The sequence below is a fragment of the Cornus florida genome, unplaced genomic scaffold (assembly GCF_030987335.1).
Source record: "Cornus florida cultivar Cherokee Brave unplaced genomic scaffold, ASM3098733v1 CherokeeBrave_3.0.0_Hap2_Chr06, whole genome shotgun sequence".
In the NCBI taxonomy this organism is placed as follows: domain Eukaryota; kingdom Viridiplantae; phylum Streptophyta; class Magnoliopsida; order Cornales; family Cornaceae; genus Cornus; species Cornus florida.
In genome coordinates, this window is record NW_026775576.1 from 91,142,597 (window position 1) to 91,163,227 (window position 20,631).

Sequence of the window (20,631 nt, forward strand, 5' to 3'; positions counted from 1 at the left end):
CTAGGTTTAGGTTTAAATAAATTTAAATAGACTCAATCATAATGATACTTACTATTTAAATGTTTTAAACAAACGAATGGATTTAATCTTTTAAAAATTTTAGCAATTGAGATTAAATGTGTATGATGAATTGAATATGGAGAATGCTTATTTGACAGTATAATAAAATATCATCATATATAAGATTCAGTTTGTATAGGACATATGATATAGGAAGCTTAAATAAATAATAAGGCATTCCTATTTTGTGATAACTTGATATCATATTATCATAGTTATTTCTGAATTGTTTGATGTATTTTTTTAATCGTTACATCAATTGTTGGATTGTGTGGTTTAATACACCGGTATGGGACGGTAGTATTCTAAAGACGGATTAACTTATCAGTTAAGTCCTACCTATTTTATATAAGGAAATGGATTAACTAAAATGTTAAGTCTTACTTATATTCAAGTCAGGTCAGCTGAACAAGTTGAATGACTTATGGAGAATCAATTTTTTATATAAGGGAATGGATTAACTAAAATGTTAAGTCATACTTATATTTAAGTCAGGTCAGCTGAACAAGATGAATAACTTATGGAGGATAAATTTATACAGGATAGGATGGTTACTAGATTATATATATATAAGTATGGTGCCATGATATGAGCTTGAGTCTCAGGATCAGTGGTTAGGGCGCATATATCGCCAGGGATGTGTAGCTAGATATAGTGTAGTTGTGTACCCTGGTAGGTCTAGGTACTCATGCCCACTATATGTGCGTTTTGTATGTTGCCTACTATTCAGGTTGAGACAACCCTATAGTCTAGTGAGGTTCCTTTAGTGTGTGTATATATATATATATATACGGACTACTAGTTATTGTTGGATTGATTAGGATGTATACGTGTATCGGATCTATGCTTGGACTGTAGTAGAGTAGAACTTGTTTGTGGGCCTGACTCACCATTATTTTTCAGGTATTCGTCAGGAGTAAAGGTTATTCGTGCTGAACGTGGATCAGTCTACTTTATTCTTCCAAAGCTACATAGGAGTTCTTTTATGATTCAGTTTCCTGATTTAGACAGTTATTGCTATCATTTGTTTAGTTTGGGTTTTCTAGGGGTCCACACAATATGGATTCCCGAGTTGTATTTTGGAGGATCAGTTGTATCAGAAGAGTTTATTAATTAATGAAAATATATTCTGAGGTTTATTATTATATTATCATTTTAGTTTCTTGTCAGCATTTTATTTATTCTTCTTTATTCTTCTGTACTCTGTGTTTGTTTATTGCCGATTTTATTTTTGATATCCTCGGGTATTCTGGCGTGGGCCTGGCCAACCCGCATTCGAAAATCCGGGGGTATCACAGTTGGTATCAGAGCACTCCAGGTTCAAGTGTCCTTAGGAGTGTCTTTCGTTATGTGACTTCCGCGTTGCGTCTCTTAAAACTTAGAGCCCGTATTAGGATTCGTTGTACTCTATGTACGGTTTGTTAGGAGGAACTGATGTCAATTATATTCTGTAGTCATAGAATGGTTGGCACTAGGAAAATGATGGGTTCAAGGCAAAAGCGATAAAGACCCAAAAGAGTAAAGGAGTACGCTATCGATTTCATTACCAGAAGGCAGAGTTAGGGATCGATGTTTTGGGTTCATTTGGCGTTACTTTAAAAGTATAAGCCAAGGAAGGAATAGGTGTACGTGATAGGTTACCGCATATCGGGGCCAACATGACTTCAGTTAATCTCAAAAAGGAGACAAGCGAGGAGTAGGACCCGAAGAGGATCCTAATGGAGGAGATTTATGTGTATCCAATAGAAAGGGTACTAAATCTTGAAGATGGATGATCGCGCGAAGTGATTTGAATTGCTAGTAGTATATCGAATGTTATTAGTAGCATATGAATGTTGGGGTTGTTTCTAAATGCTACCAGTTGCTATGAATGAAGAATATTACCTGTTACAGACTTGTAAAAACTCTTGAGAAGCATGTGAATGTTAATATGTTGAAGCAGGAAGTAATATAAGGTGAAACAATAAACCTGGATGCAGGAAGTTAGATTATACATTTAAACTGCTTACTGTTTTTCTAAAGCAATTTGGTTTCTTTTGCATGATTTAAAATTGTTAATCATGTCTCAGCTATGTTATAAGCATATAGTTATTTATCTGGAAAAATAAATATGCTTAGATGGAATTAATTGATGTTTAAATCTACTGTTTATTGCATTAGTTATGATATTGTTTGGAGGTGTTAAATGTGTAGTCTTACTTTGTAAATTTGAAAGACTGGAATAGGATTTCTAAATCTTATATTGGATGCATAATTTGTCATACGCATGTTAAACTATATTTATGCTAATTTTGGAGTATGGTTAATGAGTATCTATTACTGTTTTGTCAGCTTTGTTAACTGGAGGATTGTATGTACCGGTATGGGACGGTGACATACTAGGTATGGACTAGTTCAAACACTAAGTCCTACCTAATTTGGATTAAGGTACGGATTAATAATATAGGTCAAGTCCATCACCTACTTGTGTCATGTCAACAAAATAGTTGAATGACTTAATATGATTTCAGGACGGATATCAGACCACTACACAGATGGATGGTATTTTGTATTAGGAGGAGTACGGACTTTATATATTTATTATATGGTACCATGGTATGAGCTTGAGTCTCAGGATCATGGTTAGGGTACATATATCGTCTAAGATGGATAACTGGACATATGTGTTGTTCCCTGGTAGGTCTAGCATACGACCACATTATGTGCGATTTGCATGGTATCTCTATTCAGACTGAGACAGACCTATTGGGCTAGCGGCGTCCTATAGTGTGTACTATATATACATATGGACTACTCTAGATATTGTTAGGCTATTTAGGATGTATCTGCGTATCGGATTACTGTATGGATTGTAATAGAATAGGACTTACATATGGGCCTGACCCACTCTCTTATTTTTCAGGTGTTTGTCAGTTCCAGGGTTAGAGCTTGGACGTGCAGTGCAGATACAAACATTCATTCCTCCGACTACGTAGGAATCCTTTTTATGTTTAGCTTTAGATTTTTTTTCTGATGTTTTAGTTTATATTGGGATTTTTAATAAGGGGTCCACTGAATGGATATCCGAGTTGTTAAACTTATGGAGTTTTGAAATATCGGATTTTAATAATTATATTTTGAGGATTTTAAATTAGCATTCCTTCAGTTTATTATTTTTATTTCTTATTTCACTTTGTATTCTGTATTCGGTAACATATTGATTGTTTGATATTTCCCTCGGGTTTGGGCCTGAGCCTAATCAACCCGTGTCTCGGATCCGAGGGGTATCACAGATTGCGAAAAATTGAGAATTGATATCCATCACGGTAATAGGAGTGATTTCTATCACGACCATATTCATTATTGTGGTAGTTATTTTTACCACGACAATATTCATTATTATAGCAATTTCTACCACCATGACCATGTCCACGTCCACTGGATGAAACAACATATGTTTCAGGGATCGGTGTCGATCCAGTTGGACGAGACTGGTGGTTTCTTAACAAAAGCTCGTTATTTTGCTCTGCCACAAGTAAACATGATATCAAGTCTGAATATTTTTCAAATATACGTTCTCGATATTATTGTTGTAAGAGTACATTCGAGCCGTTAAATGTGATGAATATTTTTTCCAACAAAAATTCATCAGTGATGGTATCACCAAACAATTTTAGTGTAGAGCTGATTTTAAATAAGGGCAAAGTTATATTCAGTTACAGTTTTAAAATCTTGCAACTGCAGTTGCTGCTAATCAGCCTGAGCCTTTGGGAGGATAACTGTTTGTTTTATGATCATATCTTTCTTTCAAATTTTTCCACAAATTCAGTGAATCTCTTTCAGTGAAGTATTCAGTTTTTAGTTCCTCACTAATATGGCGCCGAAGGAAAATCATGGCATTTGCTTTATTTTGTAATGATGCATCATTCTCTTCTTTAATTGTGTTTCCGAGGCCCATGGCATCTAAATGGATTTGAGCGTCCAGAATTCAAGATAAATAATTTTTTGTCAGAAATGACCAAGGTCACGAATTACAGCTCTGTCAAGTTTGACATTTTCAGAATAACTAGACGGGACAACAAGATAAAAATACAATTTAGCATAGTATATAAATAAATAAAATGGTATTAAATGAAACATTAACATAGTATGAACTATTTAAACAACAAAGGCGGTAAAACCAGCCATAGTGAACAAATTATTAAACAATAAAGACAGTAAAACCGGCCATACATCATTAAGTAATAAAGGCGGTAAAACCGACCATAATTAGTAGATAATAGAGGCGGTATAATCGATCATCATTAAATAATAAAGGCGGTAGAACCGACCATATTTAGTAGATAATAAAGGCGATAGAACCAACCATAGTTAGTAGATAATAGAGGCGGTAGAACCGACCATAATTAGTAGATAATAAAGGCGGTAGAACCGATCATCATTAAATAAAAAAGGCGGTAGAATCGACCATATTTAGTAGATAATAAAGGCGGTAGAACTGACCATAATGTGATCAAATATATCACTTAAGTAAACAAATTAATTTCATGAACAATAATCAATAATTAAAATTTTCTTACCTTTTGGAATCAGAAATACAATTTTCTTGGATAAAACAAACAAACCCAATAATCTATCAAAACTAATATCACAAAAGAGAGATATAGTTGAGATAGAAAGAGGGAGAAAGGGTTTCTTTTTCAAATCTCAAATAGTTAAAGCTCGTACTGATAACGTCTTATAAATCTAATATTAAAGTATAAATATATATATATATATATATATATATATATATATAAACAAATATGAAATATGAAATATGAAATATGAAAGAGCGTGAGATGTAACTACGAGAGAGATGCTTATTTCATTTCTTCACTTCATAATTACATACAGATGGTATCTATTTATAGCTACAAAAAAACGTAGGCAACAAACAGCTTGATAAACAGGCTACACACCAATGCTTCATATCACTTTTACAAGTATAAGTAGACCCCACATAATCATATATATATATATATATATAACAAAAAGCAATTTATTTACTATTTAAATAATTACTCATTTATCGGAGTTGAAAGTTATTCAAAATGAACTGAAAGAAGGTCTACAATATATATTTGTCACACAAAGAGTTCTTTTTTTACTCAACTATGGCGGCCTAAGTTGAAAGTTATTCAAAATGAACTGAAAGAAGGTCTACAATATATATTTGTCACACAAAGAGTTCTTTTTTTACTCAACTATGGCGGCCTATATATAACATTTTTTTTAACCAAATAAATATTGCAATTAAAAAATAGAATGCAAGAGCAATGACAAATTTAATATTAACATTTTTTTTGTGAAAAAAAATGTTAATATTAAATTTGTCATTGCTCTTGCATTCTATTTTTTAATTGCAATATTTATTTGGTTTCAAGTTTCCAAACACATTTGTCATTTTGTTCTTTTTCTGAACGCCGAGTTCTTGGAATTTTATTTATTTTTCTGAATGGACTGCATATAATTGTTGCATTCAATTTGAAATTTAAAAAAAATTAGTTAATGGAACATTAAACTATGTTCTTTTATATATATATAATAAAATAAAATAAACACCCAACCATGTGGCCGTACTTACTGTTGTTAATAATTATTGCCGCCATTTATTGGTGGACTATTCAAAATATGGCTAAATACTTTTCTTCTTCCTGGACTCAACTGGTGAAATTCAAAATTATGGAACTATTTGGCTTGGTTTTTGAAAATAGTTTTGGAGAAATACAGAAAGTCAATTATGTACCACAGTGGAGTATGACCTTTTTTTTTTTCTTTTTTTCCAGCAAAAAATATAGATTGTAGATCCACTTTGCCCTTTGAAACTCAAATTCTAACCATCTACTTTGATAGTTTAATATGAGTTGACAAAACTAAACCAAAACTAATCATCTACTTTGATAGTTTAGTATGAGTTGATAAAACTAAACCAAAACGCACAAGATTTGCATAAATGCAGTAATGCCAACTCTTTATATTTGATAGACATTTTATGCAGTAATGCCAACTCTTTATATTTGATAGAAATTTTTTAAACTTTCAATTCAAAATTTTCTCTAATCTAAACATATGTCAGTATTATTGGAAGAAAAGAAAAGGTCAAATTAAGAGTATTTAGACAAAGAAATTAACCTAATATTATCGATTTAGCCATGAACAGATCACAAATATATAAATAAATTTTACTCAAAACTTGTGTACATATTCATATTGAGGAGAATAATAATTCTCCTACCTAATAGTCTAATCAAAATTTTCGACTAACATTTTCGGTTGACATAGAATCGCTAGCATAGGGAAAAAAAAATTAAAATTGAAATGAAAGATTGCGTGTATACAATATATATATATATATCTCAATAATTGGGGAGAGGAGAATTAATCGAAGCTGTTTGAAGAAGCTTTTGCGCAGCGGAAAGCTGATTCATTAATGACAAAAAGCGAGCCCGATACGCCTGGGCCTCGTCGACGGACTCGGCCTCAAGCTCGCCGAGCTGCGAGCAGAGCCGCTCCTCCGCATCCTCCGCCACCCTCAGCCTCTGCAACGTCCTCTCCAGCTCTCGCCTCGTCCTCTCCTCTCTCTCCACGCTCTTCCTCAACTCTCTCTCTAACTCCTCGTTCCTCTTCATCAACACCTCCTCCGCCTCCGCCGCTGGTGACGGAGTCCGGCGGTGCGATTTCGTCTGTGCAGAGGACACCGCTATGGTTGAAGCCATTTCCCGAAATAATAGGAATGGTAAAGGGACTGAGATGCTAAGGCTGTGTGTAAGATCAGAAAAGACTGCGTTTTCGGTTAGCAATCAGGAGTTGATGGGCGTTTTATAGGCCCAAAAGAAGATATCCAGGTTCAATGTATCTGATTTATAGGAAGCAAGATGTTTATTAGTTATTTAATAATAAGAGAGATGGCGTCTGCACTTTGCTTCTTTTTTGGTCATTATACATCCAGTGAACCCATTAATTCCAGAATCGTCACCTCATATGGAATTTTGGGTTTGTTTTTTTGAATTTTCTGTATTTGTTAGCTGCAGCTTCTTGCCTATTTCGTGCGTGTGTATGTATGTAATGCATATGAGGTGTGTTTTGTGTATTTGTTTTTTGAGGACAAAAAAATTTGAGAAATGCAAATTGACCATGGACCGTGATGGGTAACAGTCCTCAAAAGAGTGCTGGTATTTTTCCAAGCAAGTTCACTAGACACGGTCCATTTGTAGAGCCTACTCAAAGAAAAGGGTATGGGCCAATTATATATATATATATATATATTTTTTTTTTTTGCAGTCATGGCAAGAATCCATGTTCTTGGGAGACTAGAACCATTTGTACAAAAATTCTATTTGTACAATTTTTTTTATAGAAGAACTGTCCTTTTATGTAAATAATTTTTTGTTTTTTGAGTTTTTAAATAAAATTGAACCAAATAGATTCTATGTTTTTATTTTTTTAATTATTATTATCAAGGTGGTGGTCTTCAAGAGGGGTGTCTAGTTTATAATATACGGACTTGACAAAAATATTAATATTGAGTTTGCTTGGTTTATTACTCTAAAAACAATTCTTAAATAATTTATAAAATAAAATATTATTTTCAAATAATTGTCTTTTTAGTTTTCAAAAAAGTTTAACAAAGCAGATTTTTGTAAATTTTTAATTGTAAAAATTAAAAAAATAAATAAAAACCCTGCTTTCTGAAAAATTAAAAAATTGAAAGCCCTTATTTTTACTTTGTCTAGTCAATAATATGATGACGGGACAAAAATGTACTTCTACTTTTCGGAAGCATTGTCTTGGATTTAGAATTATTATTATTATTATTTTTATATAGCAAGATTGTTAAAGGTTAGTAAATTAATGGAGTGAAGGGTGTAAAGGCTTGAAGTCGATCCTATCACTTAGACTACCAAAGGATTGGATTCACAAATTAATTTTGTGGATTGATGGACCTCACGAGGCGCGAGGTCTAGTTGGCAACCTGCTGAATAGGGAAAATATATCCTCAAAAACAGACTTTAAATATAAACACAAAAAATTATACATGATATAAACAAAACAAAGCAGGTTTTATGTAATGAATTCCAAATAGGTTTTATACCCGTTACAATTTACAACGCATTAAAAATGTTACTTGATATTCTATCTACAATTATGATCATTGTGATTGTCATTCTTATTAGGGCGTATTCGTATTTGTATAGAGTCACTTAAACTATTTTGGAATCATATTTTTAAATATAAGACGTTGGAAAGTATTTAAGCCCCATCATTTCTATCTTATTTCTATATAAATGGTAATATGAATTCTTACTCTTCAAAATTTTCTATTACTGGCCAAATCATCACTATATTTAGCCCTTTTTTTAAAATCATTTTTAACAGTAATCTCTTACTATATTTAGCCTTTTTTTAAAATCATTTTTAACAGTAATCTCTTACCTTCTATTACAAATAATCATCTTTGTCGATCAATGTATACTAAAATTTCAATCCATAAGTGCTGCACTTAATTTTTCCTCTCACACTTTTATTAGTGTCTCATTTAGTCATTTCACTTAACTTTCACTCATTCATCTTAACAACCCTGTAAAAAAATTATTTTAGACATTATATAAACAAAAACAAGCTTAATGCAATGAACCCAAATAATTAGGAATTAGACTTTGTTATGTATATCAATGCATATAGATAATTTGTGAATGATGTTAAAAGTTAAAATCTGAGTGTTAAATGTATTTTAACAATGTCTCTGTTTATATATTATTTAATTATTGGTTGGTATAACCTATAAATAAATTTGAACTAAGATATACTTTGATCATTTTCGAGCTAGTTGGCACCTCTCTCTCCTCAAATTCATTCTAAACTAGAAAAACGTCAATACATACGGTATAATATTTTGTCATTCTTAATCTTAATTAGTAGTATCTTATACCATTTCATTACTACACTCAAGATTTTTTGTATTTTTGTATTTATTATTTTATTTTATTCTATGTTTTCCGTTGCGCAGCCTTTCATAAACTGGATTGGCATGGAAACTAGAAGGCGAGGGGATCGGTATGAAAGTAGTTGACGGGACCACTCACGTGAAACGTCATACATTGATTCTCCTTTCCACTCCCACTAAAATCACTAATTCCAAGTTCGCGGAAAATATCCTGTGTCAAATAGTAACTGCCTATTTGAGACTCACTATGGCTCATAAATCGCAAGGTGACACAAGGTTAAAAAATAAGGTGTATGTATGAGTTTCTTATTTGAATTATATATATATATATATATATCACCCCTCTCACAAGTTTATTTTGCCCCTTATTTTTTTTTCTCGTGGTTTATGAGAGTCAAACTCTTTACTTTTTATTTAGGAGGAGTATACACCACTCGGGTTAAGCCTTGGCCCTTGGGTCTCCTCTTTAACGAGACAGTATGTGAAAGTAAATTTTTAGGACGAATTTTTAAAAAAAAATTAATATTAGAGTTGTGATATATACACTGATTACACTGATCAATGTTTTTAGCCAACTACTTGAATTATTAGATTAGAATTTACGTCATTATTTAGAACACCTACTCTAGTACTGCTTTAGATTATCAATCGACAATGAGTGTATTGCTGAAATGCTTATGGTCCATCAATAAATTGCACAATTCTTCTTAATAGATGTCATTTTCACGTTTCGAGTGCGTTCTTCCTCTGCACGCTCTCGCTCAAATTCTTACTATCTGTGATTTAATTTTATCGTATTCGCATTCAAACTCTCGAATTCGTTCTGACTTTATATAATTTAAATCAGTCACACTATTAATTAATTTTTATAAAATTTAAACACAAATTTTAACTAAAACAAATAAAATCTGAAGCAGGAATATCCTATCGACATTGGGATTGGGACTTCTCTCAAATGCCCAGCAATCAATCCACAGGGCGCAGCCTTTATCTAAATGGATTAGCATTGACAATAGACAAAGAGAGGGCCCGATCATAAAAGATTCCCTGTTCCACTACCACTAAATTACTAATTCCAGGTTTATGGAAAACGTCCTCAATCAAAAAGTCCTCTCTGTCGCCCATCCCATGTTTATGATTTGGTCTGTCCGGTGCATCGAATACATCGCATTCATATATGTTATAGATATTTGTATAGCACGAGCGGACATGAACGGTTATAATGTGTCCGATACTTCAAACACATTGTATATGTTCTCATGTTTCAAAATAATTGGTCTCGATTCAATCACTGACTTATCTGCAAAATAATAATCTAATATTAATTAATTAATTTGCATCATATATATTCTTAAAGGGACCTTTTAAATTTGAACAAATAGTAGTTTTATTAATTGATGGAACTAATACACCTCTTAACGATTAATTGAACGGTCCCAACCATGCCTAAAAAGTCTATATTCAAATTGTGTTTATAAATTCAAGTATATCTTTTATTAGATTTATGCTTTGAAACCATGAGTTTTATGTATTAGTTAAAATTTATTACATGTAGTATCAGAGCCTGTATAGGACTCTAATGCACCCATCAAAAAACACTTTAGGCAAAAGTAAATAAAAATCTATCGATTTTTATTGTTCATGAATCCATGGAGACCAAATTACCCTCGAGTGCTTTCTGAAATTTACTAAACGGCCCTTGCTTTCTTTCCATATCATCTCTCTAGCTAACCATTACAAATCTGAAATTTACTCCTCTTTCTAACCATTTGCCGATAAGGGCGAATACATAAATTGTCAATGGGGATTAATATATATTAGGAATTGTTTGGTTTGGGCATTTGTTTGAAAAAATGTGACTTAACTCTTGGACTTGGTTGGATGGGCTAATATTTGGGAGGCTAACAAAAATTGGGCCAAATTATTTAAATTATATTTTTGGGCTAAATTATATTTTTGGTTGGATGGGCTAATACTTGTTTTATTTTTTTTTTCCTATGAATTGGGCTAAATTTACCTATAGTAATAATAAAAAAATAAAAAATAAAAAAATTGGGGGGCTCAAGCCTAAGCCCCCTGCATCCGCTCTTGTTTGCAGACCAAGGGCACACTTATGTGTTGAGAGACCCATTTCGAACCCTTATTTCTCTCTATATTTTTTCTCTCTATGCTTAGGAATCTTAAAACAAAGACCCAGACAAGAATTTTCGCATTCTATGTCGGCTATTTGAGGCGCGTCCATGAGTAGGAGAGATCAAAATTGCATGTTTATATGAAGCTTCATATATATATATATATATATATATGTATGTATGTATGTATGCATGCATGGACAGATCTACATTATTTTTTATTTTTTATTTTTTTTTATTTAGTAATCTATTCTTATAATTTGTTCATTTTCAGTAATATATGTACCCATAAAATATTACATTTGTCCCTCCTAAAATCATTTAAAAAGTGCACTATTACCCCTTAAAATTCATTTTTGCCCCCTTATCTTACAGTCTGGCTCAGTCCCTATATGTATATATGTATGCTTCAATCATATAATGCTCCCTGGGCATTGTTTGGATATCCTCATAATCATGTGTATAATATATATATATATATATATATATAATATTGTTATGTTCGTTTGTTGAAGTCTGAACGTGTCTGTATTATAGTTTTTCATACTTATGGCCAAATGGAGGATGGGAGTTTAACATGGAATAGAATATTGATCGAGATGTTGAAGTAAAATGCTAACACTGAAAGTCCTTCTAATATGTTGACTGGACGTGCATGTAATAGTACATGACACGAAAATATCATAACTCATATATATATATATATATATATATAAAACATATAATATGAAGATCTATTAAGATTGACTTGACATATACTTTTCATAGTTTGTTTTACTATGCTTTAACATGATATCTCAATCCTTAAATTCCATGTAAAGTCTTGGGCCTACATTGTAAAAGTTGCTAAGTGAAATTGGACGGACCCTATGTGATTCATTAATTGTCTCGGTATTTTGTTTTATACAAAATTTGGTATTGTGAAATTTTTAATTATTCCAAAAAAATAAAGAAATAAATTTTAATTATTCTAGAACTACGGAGAATATTTTTATGATATTTTTATATCCAGATTGTATAGTTCCTGAATTGTTATCGCAAAAATCTATACATTTTACTTGAGTGAGACAAAGTTAATAATTAATTTTCAGTCCCATTTTTTTAGGCTTTATTTGTTTAGGTATAAACAGCTAGAAAAAAAAAAGGAAACAGAAAATTTTTAATTTTATTTAGAGTTTGGATAGATAGAAACACAAAACTAATGGAAAAGTTCGTTTTCATACAAAACACAGGGAAATAATTTTTTCGCATGAAATGTTTGCCTTTTTATTTGACATTTCTATTTTACCCATTAACTTAATCGTGAAAATTAATTTCTTCCTTTATTTTTGTACTGAATTTCTAAGAGGCAAGTTCTTGCAAAACAACTTCTTTTTTTTTTCACCTTTCTTTGTTTTTCCACAAGTTCATATATAATAATACATCTCCGTGTTTTTTTTAAGTTTCGTTTCTCATACACTAATAATTAGTTCTACTTCTGCCTCAAAAAATATTCTGAAGTCTTATTTTAAATATAAATAAATTATAAATAATTATATTATTAAATTTAATAATCCATTATTTTACTATTTCCTTGCTAAAAATATACATCAACAAATACAAATTCATTTATTTATTAGTATTTAAAAATTTCAGAGTAAATTTGATATCTTTAATCAATTTTTTTTCACTTTCATGCTATCCAAAATAACAAATTAATATTATTCTATAATTTTCTTGAATAAATTTTCATTTTAACCAAATGCATGTTAGAAAATAATTTTTTCCCCATTCACTTCACTTTTCTTTCATTTTTCATTTCTTTTATTTTCTTACTTATGTTCATCTAACCAAACGGAGCCTTATGTTATTGAATTTCTCACTAGTGTATAACATGTATAAATGCTTTAAAACTTGAGATCTAATTTTGTGTCTTAAATATTGCTTTTATGAGTATGTCCAGGGGCGGAGCTAGTGTATGTCCAGATGGCATGTGCCCTTGGCTTGACCCCGCTTACTATAATACATATACTAAATTTATATATTTTTACATGTATATATGAAACAATTCATATAATGCCCCTCCTAAAATTTTTATTTTCTAAAATTATCTCTTAAATTTTGTATTTCTTCTCTTTTTAGCTCTTTAAATTCGTTTATTTTCCTTTGAAAAAAAGTCAAATTTTCCTTTTTGAATCGAACTCCAAATTTTTTCCCTTTCAAAATTCTCTCATTTTTCTTTCCTTTTAAAATTTTTTCTTAACTATTTATCTTTCTTAAATTACTCATTGATTGATATATTATTTTGAGTAAATTTTCCTTGATTTATAGAATCTTTATTTATTGTCGTGATTATTGAATTTTTTTTTTTTTTACACTGTGCCTCTTGAATTTAATTTCTGGTTCCGCCCCTCAGTATGTCAATTTTGCTTAGTTATCATCATCATTAGTTACATAATTTATATCTTTAATGATATACATGGCATATTCAATGATTACTTAAAGGTCTTATAACATATATCATTATGCAATCATACATGTTATTAAATTATATATATAATTATGCAAGTGTCTCATGTCAAATTGTTGCGTAATAGGTATATGTCATTTTTGATTCATTTGGAAAAATTGAATCATATTTTGAAATCCTAAGCATAAGTATCACTAAGCTTGATTGGTATTTAGTCACCAAAGTGGCGCACTAATGAAAATTTTAATTGCATTTGTAGCTAGTGACAAAATTATTATTTTGTTATTTTTAAAGGATTGTATTGACAGTTAGTAGAGACAAACAATAATCAAGTCCAAAGTGGGTCATTAAGTTTGTCCAACTAGCGGATTGTGGTAATTAGTGTGTAAGACACAATTAATAACTTACTACGCTTAAAGGAGTATAAGTTGTTATTGTATTTTCTACGATTAATTAGCCTCAATAGTGAAAATTATTTCACTAGTGGGAGACTAATATATGATATTTGGCCCAAAGAAAAGATTATTGTATGTTGTGTTAATCACATTCAGAGTTAATTATTTTGATACATTGTTTAATTAACTCTGAAAAGTTGAATTGACTTTTCCATCAATTTAACTATACATGTAGCCATAATTATTCTCGAAATCAGTAAGAGTAAATTCATGTTAGTGTTAAATGTGGATGACAATTGTGACATTATTGTACATAATATTAAACAATTTAACTTCTCAATTATTTTGAGACGAAGGCTAGGTGAAGCTTCTTTATTGGCATTAGGTTTCACCAAAAAAAATATTGTGAAATTCTTGGATTGTCACAAATAACTTACTAAGATAGAATTCTAAAGGTACTTGACATATAACTATATAAAGGTGATATTGCACTCATTGTATATGTCAGAATTTGGTATTTCAATGGTTGAGAAATATCTAGAGCGTGATTAGATAAAAGACATTTTCTATGTCTTTGGGAATCTAATGTATGCTCAGGTTAGGCATGTGGTTAACTACAATATAACATTTGTTATTGTAATGTTAGGTAGATATCACAATGATCCTGATTTGGATCTATAACGAGCGACAAATAAATTTATAAGGTATCTACAAAGGACTAATAGACATAAGCTTTAAAATATGGTCGATTGGTTTGGGATGGTGGAAAAACTGACTTTGTTGGTTATCAAGACAGTATAAAAATCCATATCAAGTATTATGTTTACTATTATGGAGTTTATTTGCATGTTATAAGGTCATATTTCATGCATTACAAAATATCAGTTTTGGAATTTATGTAAATAATCTTGCTACAGTCTTGTATTAAAGAAAAAACATGAGTTCAAGTTAGTCTAAAATATGATCATTAATACCTTGTTGTGAAATGGAGGATTCAGATCCAACTAGTGTTTGATTGAGCTAGCATATTGATACACAACAAAATATTGTTGATCCCATGACTAAGGGTTTATCGCTTATGTTGTAGAGTAAGCATGCACATTTCTTTTTGACATCAATGATTTACTTAGTTAGTGGGAGGTTGTATTTGGCTCAGGTAAATACACTTTTATTTAGTGATCACAGTTATTATCCTTATTTACTATTTTCCATATTGGTGCACATGTGCATGGAAAATTTAAAATTTTAGTATCTTGTTTTGAGACACGGTAGGACTGATGCATGACATGAATATTGTGTTGAATACATGCACGTGCGGTATATACGTGGAGTTAAGTTTGTTAGTATCAGTGATCATTGGTGTCTTATATCACTAAAGAAATAATGACGCACTTGATCCCATATTAGTAAACTCGAAAGGACTCTAAATTGGATGATAGAAATGCTTTTTATAAATACATGGATCAAGTTTTGGAGATCAATCATGATCATATTGATCTTAAAATGATCAAAATTAATTATTATTAGCCTAAGTGGGAGAATGTAAGCAAAATAATAATCTAACATTAATTAATTAATTAATTTGCACCATATATATTCTTAAAGGTACCTTTTAAATTTGAAGAAATTGTCACATATGAAGAGTTGTGTTAGGTCATGGAACCAACACAACTCTTAACGTTTAATGGAACAGTCCCAACCCTTGTCTTGGGAGTCCATCATCCTATATCGCAAAAAAAAAAGATTAGAGGTTGAAGGTCGTATCCTATATGATATAAATAATGTTTCCGTTGTAATTTTTTTTAAATTGAGTTTCTATACTCATGTTTATCTTTTATTAGATTTATACATTGAAATCATGAGTTTTATATATTAATTAAAATTTCTTACATGACTCACAAATAAGTATATGTATCAAATTTAGGTCAATCTTTTCGAAATCATATAATAATTTCTCATCCCATATGTCATTTGTATCTTTAATTCAGATGGTGTGTTCTCTTTATTTTTTTATTTTTCAATAAAAGGGTTAGAAAATGAGTTAAATGCATTATGGTCCCATGCATTGTTGAGGAATCACAATGCATCCCACGTAGGGTCCAAGTAGCACGATTCTTTAATTTATTGTTGTTGATGAGCGATGCTATGTTCATTTTCTTTAACGCCTCCAATGACATTGAGTGGCTTGGCTGGAAATTTCACGACAGCCTCCCTCCGTCAGGAATAAATTTTTATTACTTGTTTATGATACTTAAAATGGTTTGTTTGGATTGAGCGAGGATTATTATTTTCCTTTAGTTCTTCTTTAGTCCACACATTCAATCTTATAACTCAGATCAAATACCAATATGACATACACTTGTGTTTAGCGACACCGAATCGATGTCATAGATTTGAAATTTATGAATTTTGAACTAAATTTGAAATTGTTCCTATACATTACATTATTAATTTTTTAAAAAAATAGGCGAATGCAAATTTGGATTGGGAAAGGGTTACATGTAAATCATGAATTTTTTAGAATTGTATTAAAGATCTCATCGAAAACTTAGAGCAGCTTGCCAAACAAAGGCCAAGAGAAAAAAGAGTACATGTATGAATGGCATAACATTCATGATTGGATTCAAAAAAATATAGGTCTCAGGCAATTTGATGATGAAAAAACTACTCGAATAAAGAGTAAAATTAAAACAGATACAGATTAAACTAAAGATATTAAGTGATAGGGAAAAATATAAACCTACCCTACCCTCGATAAGATTGATTAGATTTCATTATCAAGGATAATGAAATCAAATCTAACGTGGTTCAACAAGTAAGAATAATCCTTTAATAACTGGAGGAGGTCAAAAAGATTAAATCATATCCCGACAAATCTGGTAATAAATCTCGAACAAGCAAAAGATAAGGTCAACCATCGACATCAGCGGAACAATTTTAATTCCAATCGACAGCCATAAATAGGGCATCAAACCATTAAAAAATGTACGACATAAAAAGTATTATTAATTCATATCTTCTTTTTAGACATCCGTGACTAATTTGATCGTCTTCTCCTCTCTTCCTTGCACAAAAACGGTATCGTATCGGATTGCGCGAATTTCAGCCTCAACATTAAGTATAATAGATATTTTGTTTTTGGATAAAATTGCATTTTGTTTGAGTTATTGATATAAAGAAAAATAAAGTAAAATAAGGAGACCAAATAATAGCTAAAAATGATTTAAAATCAGAACTATATGTGATTAAAGGTTGAATGTCATAGCTCACACCACACTAGATTGTGTGATTCAAACTACTTGAAGGTAAAAGGTTGGCCTAGAATATTAAATTGATAAGAAATTAAACGGCTCATAGGGCGTTGGAAGCCCACCACAGCTGTTGTAGTGGGTCCCATATAACCCCAGACTGACCGGGGGTTAGGTCTTCTGTCATTTCTCCGTGATGTGTGTGCTTACTTGTATGTAGGTGGGAGATCAAGATGTTACTTCCACTTCACACTCCAACACCGCACCACCAACTGTAACTGCTACTACAATTACGACTACAGTGGACAAACTTGGGAATATACATTATGCTATTGGATTGGATAGGTCCGCATTAAAGTTTCTTTCTAGGCCCAGTTTTAGGCCTATACATTGAAAATCCAAGCCCAACCCAATTTAGCTGAAAAGTGACGCTGCTGTAGTGTTTAATTTCAGAAATTGGTGTGATATTTTCAAAAGGGAGTTGCTATTCAGGCGCTCCACTTCTATATACGTATTTATAAATAAAATGACAAAAACTAACATTAAAATTATTAAAAAATGCGTTTTCTCTTTCCTCCATTCTCTCCTTGTGGAATATATATGGTCTCAAATACTGAAAGGCAGAGATTAATTCTATATTTAAAAAAAAAAAATCAACATTAAGCTTTTGTTCACATGAAAAGCTCATAGGGATTAAATGAGTATATAATTATGGTCACAAATTGTTTTCTACAACTCAAACTCAACGCTTGTTCTTCTAGTTAAAAATTTAATTCTAACATTTTTACAAGTATTTGCCTAGATCAAGTTTCATATGTTTTAATTCTTATGTATTTTATATACTATTGTAGATAATGAATTAAAATTTATAGCATTGCTCACAATTTCACCGTGACTGATGAAACGGAAGTTCACAAAAATATGAGCAATTCGGAATTTTTTTAACCAATTTTAATGTTAATGCTAATATAAATGGTCTTTGATGATTCCGTCGGAGTAAAAAATATAAGGATGAGAGAGCTCCCAAATGAGAGAGATAAAAGAAGATGAATAAGTTATTTGAATAGTAATGGGTTATTTTTCTCATTTTTATTTACAAATAAATAGGAGTGGAGCGTCTAAAACTGTGAATATGATTTTGGAATACCAATATCAACTCCTTTTTCAAAATTATGTGCACACTCAGATTCCGTTTGTTTTAGCGTAAAATATTTTATGCGTTTTTTGGTGTTTGGTTTTCGTAAAATATTTACGAAGAAAAAAAATTATTAAAACCTAACAAAAATAACTTACTATCAATTTTTGACAAGCTATTTTACATGCCCAATCCGATGGACTGGACTTCAACCTCCCTAGACTTTTGGCAAACACCAAAAAATATATATATTTTACTTAGAAAAAATAAATATTTTCCCAAGAAAATGTCTATTCATGTTTTCCCATAAAAATCTAAGTTTAATCCATTAAATAAATTTTAAGCAATAATTTTGAAGCATTGAAGCTTTATTCATTTCATTTACTATTATGTTATTTTGGGAGTTCTCGGTTATATGAATTTAGAATTAGAAAAAATTTAATTACAAATTTGTACCAAATTTTATTCAATTCTAAATTCAAAGCACTGGAGTACTCTCAAACATAACATCAATTCAAATGGGACTGAGGGCCTTATGGTCCGGTGGTATTTCTTCTATCTCCCAAAATGGTTGGTGATGCTTCAAGTCTCTAAATGAGCAAATAAAATGTGTAAGTAATGTATGAAAAAAAAAAAAAATCTATTAAAATGAATTATATTTTATGTAGTAGTAATCTCTTGCTCTCCGTGGAGTAAGAAAATTCTTCCGCACTTTCTATAACAACCATTAGATTAAATCTAACGGTCACAGATATGCTTTCCTTTTGACACAAAACCACTATCACTATTTTTAGTTTCTAAATTTAATATTTACCAGTACTACTAATTACAACCATAAAAAGTAAATACCAAAAAGATAAAAATAGAAATCTCGAAATCACGTCTCCAAGAATTTTGTTTTCTTTTCAAAAAAATAATAATTAGTGTTAGAAAATTGCATCCACGACTTGATACTAAAGTTGACATCTCCTATTTGTTTGAGTGTGAAAAATAAAGTAAAAATTATACTATTGACATACGAAATATTAACTAAAAAATTAAAAATAAAATCTCTAATTTTTTTATCCACTTGATAAGCTCATAGTAACATGTGATTTGCACAACACTTCATCCATAAATAAATTAATATATTACCATTTAAATTGTTGTATATCTTTTTAAATGCATGCTATTTTAGAATTGAAAATTTTAATTTTTTTTTTGTGACCCCTTTGTCACAAATTGTCTTATCTTCCATATTAATTTTGTTTTATTATTATTTTTTATTTTTTAGATTCTAACTAGTTGTAAACACATTCAAGTATATTAATGTCATAATAAGTCGCACAATATTTTGTTACTAGTTTTACTACAATAAATTGACGTAATGAGGAGATTCACTACAAAACATGCTATTATTTTATAAAATTTCATATTTCCTTTGTAAATTAGTTGTTTTTCTTAGACTCATTTAAAATTCAATGATTATTTATTGTCTCTCTCTGGAGGAGAGGTTAAATGAGGACATCTTCACGTCTTGGACTTCTACAATTTCTTTTTCTTTTTCTCACTCAAAAGAATAAGCAATGTCAACTTTAGTATTAAGTGATCAATGCAATTTTCTAACACTTTTCTATTTTTTTTTTTGGTACTTAGATTGTTTTAATTAGTGGTATTAGAAAATATTATATTTGGAAACTAGAAATAGTGATAGTGGTTTTGTATTAAAAGGAAAGTATATAAGTGGGTTTGAAATGTAGTCATTAAATTTAATCTAATACTTGTTCTAGAAAGTACGAAAAAATTTTCTTGTTCCAAAGAAAGCAAGAGATCGTTACTCTATATTTATGTACCTATAAAAACTGAGTAAATTGATTTCTAATTACTCAGATCTAAACATCTATATCACTTACCAAGATTTAGTCTCAGTAAAATAAACAATATTCATATACGATTTTTCGTTAGAAGAGGAAAATATGATTTCTATTTACTTAAATTTGTATATTGTATATAATTTTTAATCCTGATGAGAAACTCTTGAGTAAATAGAAATCATATTTTCCATATCTATCAAATTTTCTTATCCAATATTTGTAGCAATCTCTTTAGTAAATAATTGTGTTTTTCTTATCCAAATTTTTTATAATAATTGTATTTTTATTATAAAGAATTGTTGTATTTTATTAGATTCATAAATCATAATTGTTGATGTTTTTAGCGCATGATGCTAACCTGACAAAAAACTCCTGAATTAAAAACAAAACCGAT

General features: G+C 30.4%; 1 protein-coding gene across 1 annotated transcript; it reads right to left on the reverse strand.

Annotated features, from left to right (window-relative positions):
* Window positions 1–6,272: 6,272 nt before the first annotated feature.
* LOC132315024 (protein RESPONSE TO LOW SULFUR 3-like) lies at window positions 6,273–7,128 on the reverse strand. Its single transcript, XM_059813781.1, has one exon. The coding sequence runs from the start codon at window positions 6,795–6,797 to the stop codon at window positions 6,438–6,440; it is 360 nt and encodes a 119-aa protein (XP_059669764.1). The 5' UTR covers window positions 6,798–7,128; the 3' UTR covers window positions 6,273–6,437.
* Between the last annotated feature and the right edge of the window lie 13,503 nt (window positions 7,129–20,631).

Excerpts from the sequence above, each read along its gene's own strand:
- LOC132315024 (XM_059813781.1), bottom strand. The coding sequence starts at position 6,797 with ATGGCTTCAACCATAGCGGTGTCCTCTGCACAGACGAAATCGCACCGC.